The 12,421-nt window shown below is 44.6% G+C and overlaps 1 protein-coding gene across 1 annotated transcript in view; it reads left to right on the top strand.

Moving 5' to 3' along the window:
• The first annotated feature begins 2,490 nt into the window (after window positions 1-2,490).
• Window positions 2,491-12,421, top strand: part of LOC128656986 (zinc finger protein OZF-like) — a 127,448-nt gene continuing 117,517 nt past the window's right edge. Inside the window, exon 1 of the mRNA XM_053711195.1 lies at window positions 2,491-2,645. Coding sequence (XP_053567170.1) covers window positions 2,594-2,645 — 52 coding nt within the window. The 5' untranslated portion in view covers window positions 2,491-2,593. The remainder of the gene's footprint in view (window positions 2,646-12,421) is intronic.

The raw sequence follows: 12,421 nt of genomic DNA, 5'->3' as shown, positions 1-12,421 counted from the left end.
GACCAGAGATTCTCTTCTTTGGTGGTTGTCACAGGATCATCTGTCCCAGGGAATGTGTTTCCGCAGGCCAGCATGGGTCATAGTGACGACGGATGCCAGCCTCTTGGGCTGGGGTGCAGTCTGGAATTCCCTGAAGGCTCAGGGTGTGTGGACTCAGGAAGAGTCCCTACTTCCAATAAATATTCTGGAACTGAGAGCGATATTCAACATGCTTCAAGCGTGGCCTAAGCTGGCTTCGGCCAAGTTCATAAGATTCCAGTCGGACAATATCACGACTGTAGCTTATATCAATCATCAAGGGGGAACAAAGAGTTCTCTAGCGATGATAGAGGTTTCCAAAATAATTTGATTGGCAGAGACTCACTCTTGCCATCTATCAGCAATGTATATCCCAGGAGTGGAGAACTGGGAAGCGGATTTTCTAAGTCGTCAGACTTTTCATCCGGAGGTGTTTGCGGCATTGATCCATCAATGGGGCACACCGGAATTGGATCTGATGGCATCTCGTCAGAATGCCAAACTTCCTTGTTACGGGTCCAGATCAAGGGATCCTCAAGCAGTACTGGTAGATGCTCTAGCAGTACCTTGGTCGTTCAACCTGGCTTATGTGTTTCCTCCTTTTCCTCTCCTACCTCGTCTGATTGCAAGAATCAAGCAGGAGAGGGCTTCGGTAATCTTGATAGCGCCTGCATGGCCACGCAGGACTTGGTATGCAGATCTGGTGGAAATGTCATCTCTGCAACCGTGGAAACTGCCACTGAGACAGGACCTTCTCATTCAAGGTCTGTTCCAACAGCCAAATCTAATTTCTCTGCAGCTGACTGCATGGAGATTGAACGCTTGATTTTATCTAAGCGGGGATTCTCTGAGTCGGTCATTGATACCTTGATTCAGGCTCGAAAGCCTGTCACTAGGAAAATTTACCATAAGATATGGCATAAATATATTTGCTGGTGCAAATCCAAGGGCTACTCATGGAGTAAGATCAGGATTCCTAGGATTTTGTCCTTTCTCCAAGAAGGATTGGAGAAGGGATTATCAGCTAGTTCCTTAAAGGGACAGATTTCTGCTTTGTCAATCTTACACAAACGTCTGGCAGATGTCCCAGATGTTCAGTCGTTTTGTCAGACTTTAGCCTGTGTTTAAATCTGTTGCTCCTCCATGGAGTTTGAATTTAGTTCTAAATGTTCTTCAAGGGGTTCCGTTTGAACTCATGCATTCCATAGATATAAAGCTTCTATCTTGGAAAGTTCTATTTTTAGTTGCTATCTCTTCTGCTCGAAGAGTTTCTGAGCTTTCTGCGTTACAATGCGACTCGCCTTATCTTATACTTCATTCTGATAAGGTGGTTTTGCGCACTAAACCTGGATTCCTTCCTAAGGTTGTTTCCAATAAGAATATTAATCAGGAAATTGTTGTTCCTTCTCTGTGTCCTAATTCTTCTTCTAAGAAGGAGCGTCTGTTACATAACTTGGACGTGGTTTGTGCCTTTAAGTTTTATTTACAAGTGACCAAGGATTTCCGTCAAACATCTTCTCTATTTGTTGTCTATTCTGTAAAGCGTAGGGGTCAAAAAGCTATGGCTACCTCTTTCTTTTTGGCTGAAAAGCATCATCCATTTGGCATACGAGACTGCTGGACAGCAGCCTCCTGAAAAATGTACAGCTCATTCTACTAGAGCGGTGGCTTCCACATGGGCTCTTAAAAACGATGCTTCTGTTGAACAGATTTGTAAGGCTGTGACTTGGTCTTCCCTTCATACCTTTTCCAAATTTTACAAATTTGATACCTTTGCTTCTTCTGAGGCTATTTTTGGGAGAAAAGTTCTTCAAGTAGTGGTGCCTTCTGTTTTGGTATCTGTCTTGTCCCTCCCGTTCATCCGTGTCCTATAGCTTTGGTATTGTATCCCACAAGTTAAGGATGAATCCGTGGACTCGTCATATCTTGTAGAAGAAAAGGAAATTTATGCTTACCTGATAAATTGATTTCTTCTAAGATACGACGAGTCCACGGCCCTCCCTGTCAATTTAAGACACATTATATTTTTTTGTTTAAAACTTCAGTCACCTCTGCACCTTTTAGTTTCTCCTTTTTCTTCCTATACCTTCGGTCAATTGACTGGGGGGTGGAGTCAAGGGAGGAGCTGTATAGATAGCTCTGCTGTGGTGCTCTTTGCCACTTCCTGTTAGCAGGAGGATAATATCCCACAAGTTAAGGATGAATCTGTGGACTCGTCGTATCTTAGAAGAAATCAATTTATCAGGTAAGCATTTTTTTTTTTTTATCATATTGGTTATTAATTCAAACTTGTTTCTAAAAATGCTCGATGTGTTGTATTTGGATAATCATTTCCCCCTGTTTCATTAATCCGTTGTATTCAATTTAATCCCTTTATGACCAAGACAAGTGATTGTTGTATCGTGATTTGTGCATGATGGTCAGATGCAAGTGTTGTTTATCCATAATTATCTCTCTCTCTTCTGTGTTTAGGCTCCTGTTACTGTGAAGATCACGTACAATACACATCACTGTGTTTGCCAGCAAAGCAGAAACATAAGAATATCTGACAAGTTCAGTTGTGCTGAACAAGACAATGTCTGACAAGACCGAGAACCAAACCTCAGACCTTCCTGATGCACATGGAGGTAAGCAGAACGTCACGTGACTGTCACCTGGTTTTTTCGTCAGAATGGAATAATTACAGTAATATTAAAAGTACATATCGATTAGTAGTGTGCTCAGGCTGTACAGAAGTTTCTACTGGACAGTGTCAAAATTAAACTTGCATGATTCAGATAGTGCATGCAATTTTGAGACACTTTTAAATTTGCTTCTATTTTCAAATGTGCTTTGTTCTCTTGGTGTCCCTTGTTGAAAAAGAATACACACATATATTACACCAGTGGGAGCTGCTGCTGCTGATTGGTGCCTGCACACATTTTTCTCTTGTGATTGGCTAACTAGATGTGTTCAGCTAGCTGCCAGTAGTGCAATGTTGTTCCTTCAGCAAAGGATAACAAGAGAGTGAAGCAAATTTGATAAAAGAAGTAAATTGGAAAGTTGTTTAAAATTGTATGTTCTATCCAAATAATGAAAAGAACATTTTGGGGTTTCCTGTCCCTTTAAAAACCTGCTTTAGTCTTATTGTTAACAACAAGATTGAAACAAAGTGCTCACACCCAGTGTAAATGTCTGTGCTTACATGGGCACTGGTTGGTAGGTAAGCTCCATGAACAGAGCACATAGTGTACCTACCAATTGGCTCTTGCACGTGTTGCTGATCTCGGGCAAGATTACATATGCGGCGCCTGTTTTTACACGGTTTTGGTATCACATATACAGCGCCGCATATAAATCAGGTGCGTATATTTCACCCGTCGCCCGCAATTTTTCTCACATAAGCTATCCTAGAATCGCATCGCAAATCGTTATCACATATTCAGCGCAAGGACTTACGCGGCGAAAATGGAGAAATTTGACTCCATTTTCACCTCGCCACACATAGGCAGGCGCAGCAAGACTTGGGCTGAGTATGTGAGCACCGTAACCCCCTGAAAATAGTAACTAACACCTAATGCATGCGCAATATCTATCTACCTCCTGAAAATAACACCTAATGCATGCGCAATAGCTATCTAACTGTCAACCGCCAACCCCCACCGCAATAACTAAAAACTATTTTAATCCCTAATCCGCCAACCCCACATTGCAAAACATCTAATTAACCTATTAACCGCTTACCTGCCAAACCCCCACAATGATATATACCTAATAAAGTGATTAACCCCTATACCGCCATCACCCCACAGCGCAGTATACCTTAATAAACTATAAACCCCTAATCCGCCATTCACCCATATCGCAAAGTACCTATTAAAACTATTAACCCCTAAACCGCCATCACCCACCAACGCAATAAACTTAATTAACCTATTAACCCCTGATCCGCCATTAACAGACATCGCAACAAACCTAATAAATCTATTAACCCCTAATTCGCCAAAACCCCCACAACGAAAATAATTAAATTACTAAACCCCCTAACCTAACATCCCCTAAATTAACCACAGTTACCTAAATTAAAAAATACTAAGTTACAAACAATTAAAATAAGAAAGCTAACATTACTTAAAAATAAAAAAGCTAAGATATTAAGTGAAGTTTGACACTATTCAACACAACTTAGCATCTATCCATTTGACCTTAATCTAGTCGCTAAGTTTTTTTTTTTTTATTACGTTTTATATTTTTCATTAAAATTATATTTGAAAATCCCTCCCGCTTCGCTCACGACTCCTTCCAATCGCCGTTCAAGATTTCCAAATGCTAACGCGCTAACTTGCATTGTAATATAGTTTTGAATGAATATTACTCCATTCATTACCATTAGCTACGTGACCGACAGCAGCTGCATAGATTGCTATTGAAAGGATTCCTTACTTCGAAGTAATACGCATGTGCAAAACGATAATGCTCATGGTAATCAATGTGTACATTCAATATTGTATGCGCAGATGAGTAAAGGGGCGAATGACGCGGAGGGACGGCCACCTAACGGACAAAACTTCAATTAGTGCTGAAAAAAATGTGATCAAGAGCGGAAAAAAATAATAATATACGGGTTGAATTAGAGGACGTAAAGAAAATGCATTCTAAAGGTAATAACTTGATATATTCAATACCATATATAAAATGATGAATTAAACTTATATAGATTTTTCAGCCATAATGCTATGCTTGATAGACATAGAGGTAACTTTAGCATCTAACATTACAAAAATAAAATAATAAGCTAAATTATCAAAAAAAAAAAAATTAAACATAATCCCTATGGATATAAAAAAAGCCCCCCCCTCCAAATAAAAACACAGTCTAATCTAATGCTAAGCTACCAATATCCCTTAAAAGGGCCTTTTGTAGGGCATTACCCTAAGTTAAACAGCTCTTTTACCTTAAAAAATACTAAGTTTTCCTCTTCTAGCCTGGTCTCCTTTCTGCTTGTCTCTCCCATGCCACTGCCCTCCCCCCGCCTACCAGCACAGCACAGGTAACTCCCTTTGTTAACTTTCTTCCACAGCCACTGCCCTGCCCCCTGCCTCCCAGCCCTCCCACCTCCCAGCACCTATTTAATGGAAGTTGCTGCTGCCTTACTCTGAGACTGCAGCCTCTTCTAGCCTGCTCTCCTTTCTGCTTGTCTCTCCCATGCCACAGCCACTGCCCTCCCCCCGCCTACCAGCATGGCACAGGTAACTCCCTTTGTTAACTTTATTCCACAGCCACTGCCCTGCCCCCCGCCTCCCAGCCCTCCCACCACCTATTTAATGGAAGGCCAAAGGCAAGCCCGTCTGCACCTGTCCGTGACTGGACGGCATCCAGCGCCACTAATTCTGGCTCCCACAACCACCGCCACTACGACGCCAGCACCCTCCTCCATCTCAACACTGGTTGATCATCTGCCTGCCACCACGCATCCCCGACGAACACCATAGGACCCTTCACCTGCCGCAACTGCGCCTTCTCCTCCCTCTGAACCACTAACCTGCCAGTCACCTCGCACGCCTTCTCCTCCCTCCGAACCACTAACCTGCTAGTCAGCTCACGCAAAAACAACCGCAACCACCTCAACTGCATCCTCCTCAACACCCGCTCTGTCCGCAAGCACGCCGTCAAAATCTGGAACCTGCTCAACTCCACCTCCCCAGATGTTGCCTTCCTTACTGAAACCTGGCTGAACCCCACATCAACGCCGGACATCGCCATTCCCGATGGATACAAGATCTCCCACAAGGACCACAGCAACCGACCTGGAGGAGGCATCGCCATCGTCCACAAACACTCCCTCCACGTCACAACCAGCTCGTCCCAACACTACCCTCCGTGGCACCCTCATCTACAGACCTCCCGGACCTCGTCCTGCTTTCTGTGACTCCATCACCGACCTCATCGCACCCCACACCCTCCCCTGAACAGACTACATCCTCCTCGGTGACCTCAACTTCCACCTAGACAACCCCAATGACCACAACACTGCCAACCTCTTAGAAAACCTTGGAACCATCGGACTAAAGCAACTCGTCGACTCCCCAACCCACTTAGCCGGACACACACTTTACCCTATCTTCTCTGCAGGCAACCACATCACCGAACTCCATTGGATCGACCACCATTGCATACATTTTTCCTTCAACAAACCCACCGCACACCTCCGGCAGCACCACCCACCCCGCAGAAACTGGAACAACATCACTGAAGACCAACTGCACTCCACCCTGAACAAGTGCCCCCCAGCTACCTCATCAGATGCCAACTCCTCCGCCCGCAACCTCCACCACTGGCTCACAGACTGCGCCAACACCCTTGCCCCTCTCAAGAAACCGTCCAACCGCCAACCCACCAACAAGGCTAGTTGGTTCACACCTGCCCTCCAGGACTCCAAACACCACTGCATGCGATTGGAAAGGACCTGGAGATCCAGCAAGACCCCCTCAAATAAAACAGCCTACAAAGAAGCCATCACTACCCACCACCACCTCATCAAAAACACCAAGAAGACAGCCATCCAAAAATAGAATCAATGCCAACGTCCACAACAGCAAGATGCTATTCACAGTCATCAAGGAATTCTCCAATCCCAACAGCGACACCAATGACATCCCGCCCTCCCAGGACCTCTGCGATAACCTTGCAATGTACTTCCACCGACATCTATGACAGCTTCGCGCCCCAGAACTCATCCACCACCGCCTACCCACCAACTCCCACTGATACCTCACCCAAATACACCACCACCTACCCCCCACTGACCATCTGGAGCCCCCTCACCACAGAGGACACCATCAGAATCATGAGATCGATCCACTCCAGAGCACCCTTGGACCCATGCCCACATCACATTTTCAACAAAGCGGGTGACACCATCGCCTCCGAGCTCTGCAGCACCATCAACTGCTCCATCGAAACCGGCACCTTCCAGGATGACTGGAAGCACGCAGAATTAAAACCCCTACTGAAAAAACCCACGGCTGACCCCAATGATCCGAAGAACTACCGCCCAATCTCTCTTTGCTCCCCTTTGCGGCCAAAGTCATCGAGAACTCCATCAACGTGCAACTCGTTGACTACATCGAAGCCAACCACACCCTGGACAACTCCCAATCCGGTTTCAGGAGCAATCACAGCACCGAGACCGCCCTCCTCGCCGCCACAGACAACATCCTTGCCCTACCCAACCTAGGAGAGACCGCCGCCCTCATTCTCCTAGACCTCTCAGCAGCATTCGACACTGTCTCCCACCTCACCCTCCGCAACCGACTACATGATGCCGGCATACGCGACATAACCCTGTAATGGATCACCTCCTTCCTCACCGGCAGAACCCAGAAAGTTAGACTCCCACCATTCACCTCCAAGCCCACAGAAATCAGCGGCGTTGTAGCCCAAGGCTCTTCACTGAGCCCCACCCTATTCAACATCTACATGGCCTCTGTCTCTGCCATCGCCCAACGACACGACCTCAACATCGTCTCCTACGCCGACAACACCCAGCTAATCATCTCACTCACCAGTGACCCCACCACAGCCAAGAGAAACGTCCACGAAGGGCTGACAGCAGTCGCCACCTGGATGAACTACAACTGCCTAAAGCTGAACGCAGACAAGACCGAAGTCCTCCTCCTCGGTCCCACCACATCCACTTGGAATAACTCATGGTGGCCCACAGCCCTCGGACACCCTCCAACCCCCACCGACCGTGCACGAAATCTAGGTGTCATACTGGACTCATCGCTCTCCATGGACCGGCAAATCAACGCCGTCTCTTCTGCATGCTTCCACACACTTCACCTGCTGCGAAAGATCTTCAAATGAATCCCAACCGAGACCAGGAAGACTGTCACTCACGCCCTCGTCAGCAGCCGACTGGACTATGGTAACGCACTCTACGCCGGCACCACCATCAAGCTCCAAAAGAGACTACAGCGCATCCAGAACTCCTCGGCCAGACTAATCCTTGACATCCCTCGTCAATGCCACATCACCAAACACCTGCGGGACCTGCACTGGCTCCCCATCAACAAAAGAATAACCTTCAAGCTTCTCATCCACGTATTCAAGGCCCTCCACAACATCGGTCCCGAATACTTGAACCACCGTGTTACCTTCTACACCCCTACCAGACAACTTTGATCGGCCGACCAAGCCCTCGCTGTCATCCCCCACATCAGGAAAACCACAGCGGGAGGCAGATCCTTCTCTCACATGGCAGCCAAGACTTGGAACACCCTCCCGCTGCACCTCAGACAAGCTACCACCCTAACAAAGTTCAGAAAGGACCTCAAGACCTGGCTCTTCGACTGAACTGCAACCCTCAGCGCCTTGAGACCCTTACGGGTGAATAGCCGCGCTTTACAAGAACCCAATAGATAGATAGTTCCCCCCTCTAACAGTAAAACCCCCACCCACCAAACCCCCCAAAATAAAAAAACCTAGCACTAAAAAAATAAACTACCCATTGCCCTTAAAGGGACACAGGGCCGGATTTTGCAGCGGGGCTGGCTCAGCTGCTGCAGTAAAGACTGTCTGAGAGAAGCCAATTTTTGATGCTATGCGGCTGCCGATATATATTGTGAACGATTGTGATAATAATATGATGCTTGCTTTAGGCTAAGGGCAGGAGGCAGTGGCACACCAGTAAACTGTCGGTGTCTTTAATTTTACTACTTAAAATTCTTCAAGTTCACTTCTAACTAGGGTTGCACTGATACCATTTTTTTATGACTGAGTACAAGTACCGATACTTGTTTTCAAATACTCGCCGATACCAATTACCGATACTTTTTTTTTAATGTCATGTGACAGTTTACCAAGCACAATACAGACTAATTATTTAAGATTCCTTCTTTATAATTATAAAGGGCTGTAATTCAAAAGACATTATGAAATAATAAAAAAGTTCACTGAACATGTTTATAAATAAAAAATATTACAATAAAATATTAAATTTAAAGGGGTGATACAATTGGGTTGTAGGGCTGTTATATAACATCAATCTGACATTTGTATGGAGGTTCGACTCTAAGTTGAACAGTCTTTCACTTTCCACACTACTGCATGGGGCAGAAAGATATTTTTGGACCATTTTAGCCAGAGCTGGAAATCTGTTTAATAACTGCCTAGTACTTCAGGGGTTTGTCTGAATGAGATACAGTGATCTCTACTACAATAATACAAATAACAGCAATTTGTATTGTCAGAATAGTAGTAAACAATTTTTAGTTTAGTCTCCTCTCCAGTTTAAAATGAAATGAGATCATGCAGTTTGAAAAAACGCCACAAGATAGCATATGGGTAGGAAGTAGAGGTATCGGTTTAAGTATCGGTGTATTTGCACGAGTACAAGTACTCATGCAAATACTTGGTATCGGTACCGATACCGATACTAGTATCGGTATCGGTGCATCCCTACTTCTAACCTTTACTTCTAACCGTAACCAATAATAACCTAACCAACCAACCACAACCGCAAAGCAACCTACCAATGATCAGACAGACTAAGCCTGTGTCTGTCACTCACAATTGCCAATTGGATGATTAGGCCGACAGGGAATGCGGGGGTGGGCCGGGCCGGGTCGGCCAGGCTTGAATGGGACTGACTTCGTCTCATGTTACGCTGTCACACGTGACATAGTGGAGGGAGCATCAGCAAGCCGCCTAGTTGAGTAAGTTGGAGCAGGCCATGTGGGGTAACGTGTGCGCAGTGTGTGGGATGGACGTTCACGGCCGGCAACGCAGAGACTGAGTCTGAGAACACCACCAGCTCACTGGACAACATTGCACAGTGTGACTCCCCTCCTCACGCCGAGCTTACAGGCAGGAAGTGTGTAGTAGCGAGCCAAACGAGCTGCTGAGGAGGACAAGACAGAGCTGCTGAGAGATAGAATGACCTGCCACAATCTGGTGCGACATTTACGGTAAGTATATATATATATATATATATATATATATATATATATATATATTTTTTTTTTTTTTTCTTCAAGGCACTGAGGGCAGATTATTAGTAACTGAAATTCCCCTGTTGGGTTGTTGCTGATTCACCTGTGCACCGGACCGGTCACTGCTCACCGGTATGACTATGCTTTGCTATGCACAGGCTTTCCTCTCCGTTTTGAAAGCCCAACCTCTGCTGCAAAATTCAGTACTATGTTCGGCAGAGGAGTTATTAAGAGTAACACAGACTGTCAGTGTCAGTCTGCACTGCAGCTATCACTATAATGCTCTATTGGGAGAATAACTCCTCTGCCAACATAGCACTGAATATTTCAGCAGAGATTGGGCTTTCAAAACGGAGAGGATAGATTAGCCACTACATGAGGTGATGACAGAGATGTGTGTGACTCTGTGTGTGTGTTTTTTTCTTGCTGCCAGGCTTAAGGCTCCCCCTCCAGAAAATGACAGCTAATGTGTCTGTCTACAGCATGCCCTTTCACTTCATGCTACAGAACAGCCTTTTTTAACTAATATATCTTCTTTACTAGGCCGGTTGCTATGAATCATTGGGGTAAGGGTGTGGGAGTGCAACTTGGAAGATATGCTACAATTCAGTGGAACTAACTTTAACGTTAAAGGCCAGATGCACCACATAGAAATGTGATTCCTAATGAAAAACTTTAATATAAAAATTCACTGTGCAGTTTGAGTTTTTTTTTATTAAGCCCTAAATGTATTACTTTAAACTTTATGTATAAACTAACATGGATTCTACAAAAGCATGATTGTTTGTTTAGCTTTTAAAGCTAATAGTATGTAAGACACAGTTGTTATGCCTAGACAAAAAGTCACTTGCTAACACAGTGTGAGGAGGTGAGGGAGACTGGGCCATAGGGGGGCGGGGCTGAGCCAGGGGGGCAGGGGTGAGCAAGGGGCGGGGCTGAGCCGGGGGGGCAGGGCTGGGCCATATAAATTTCCAGAGCCGGTCTGACTTCCCACTCCGGCCCTGAAGGGACATTATACACTCATTTTTTCTTTGCATAAATGTTTTGTAGATGGTCTATTTATATAGCCCATAAAGATTTTTTTTTTTTTTTTAAATGTATGGGCATTGCCCTTAAAAGGGCATTCAGCTCTTTTACTGCCATTAAAAGGGAGTTCAGCCCCATTAAATTCCCTAATCTAAAACACCCCCCCAAAAAAAAAAAAAAAAAAGCCTAAGTCTAACCCCCAGATAGGTACTCACGGATCCTGAAGTCTGGCGGTGAAGTCTTCTTCCAAGTGGCAATATCTTCTATCTACCGGTGACTGCGGAGCTGATTTGAACAGCCAATAGGATTTCAGTAGCTCTCATCCTATTGGCTGATTTGAATTTGAAGACTCAAATCAGCCAATAGGAATGCAAGGTACCCCATATTTAAACGCGTACCTTGAATTCAATCCTCAGTGTACGGCGGTGATCGTACGAAGAGGATCTCCACGCTCCATGGCTCCGCGGTTGCCGGTCTTCAGTGCCGTTGGCGCTGGTCTTCAGTTCCGCACTCCGCTCTGCGCTGGCTTGTTCCTGGAAGAAGGCAGAAGATATCGCTGCTTGGAAGAAGACTTCACTGCCAGACTTCAGGAACCCTGAGTATCTATCTAGGGTTAGACCAAGGTTTTTTTTTAATTTTTGGGGGGGCTTGTTTTTTCTTAGATTAGGGATTTAATGGGCTTTTGAAAAAGATCTGAATGCCCTTTTAAGGGCAATGCCCATACAAATGGCCCTTTAGGGGCAATGGGTAGTTTAGGATTTTTTAGTGTTAGTTTTTTTATTTTGGGGGGTTTGGTGGGTGGGGGTTTTTACTGTTAGAGGGGGGACTTTTTTAAGGTAAAAGAGCTATTTAACTTAGGGTAATGCCCTACAAAAGGCCCTTTTAAGGGCTATTGGTACTTTAGCATTAGATGGGGGGGGTATTTTGGGTGGGCTTTTTAATTTTAGTAGGGATTAGGTTTAATTTTTTTATTTTTGATAATTTGGTTTATTATTTTATGTAATGTTAGACTTTTTTATTTTTTGTAATCTTAGATTAATTTATTCTTAGGTTTTTTTATTTTTAAGTAATGTTAGCTTTTTATTTTAATTGTTTGTAATTTAGTATTTTTTCAGGTAATTGTGGTTAATTTAGGGGGTGTTAGGTTAGGGGATGTTAGGTTATGGGGCATAGTAATTTAATTAGTTATTTGCGTTGTGGTGGTTTAGTGGTTAATAGTTTTATTAGGATTATTGCGTTGTGTGGGTTTGGCGGATTAGGGGTTAATAGATTTATAAGGTTTTGGCGATGTGGGTTAATTGCGGATTAGGGGTTAATAGTTTTAATAGGTACTTTTAGATGTGGGTTAATGGCAGGTTAGGGGGTTAATAGTTTAATTAGGCATATTGCATTGTGGGGGGTTG

Source organism: Bombina bombina, chromosome 4, assembly GCF_027579735.1.
Source record: "Bombina bombina isolate aBomBom1 chromosome 4, aBomBom1.pri, whole genome shotgun sequence".
NCBI lineage: Eukaryota > Metazoa > Chordata > Amphibia > Anura > Bombinatoridae > Bombina > Bombina bombina.
This window is presented reverse-complemented; position numbering and strand designations above follow the sequence as displayed.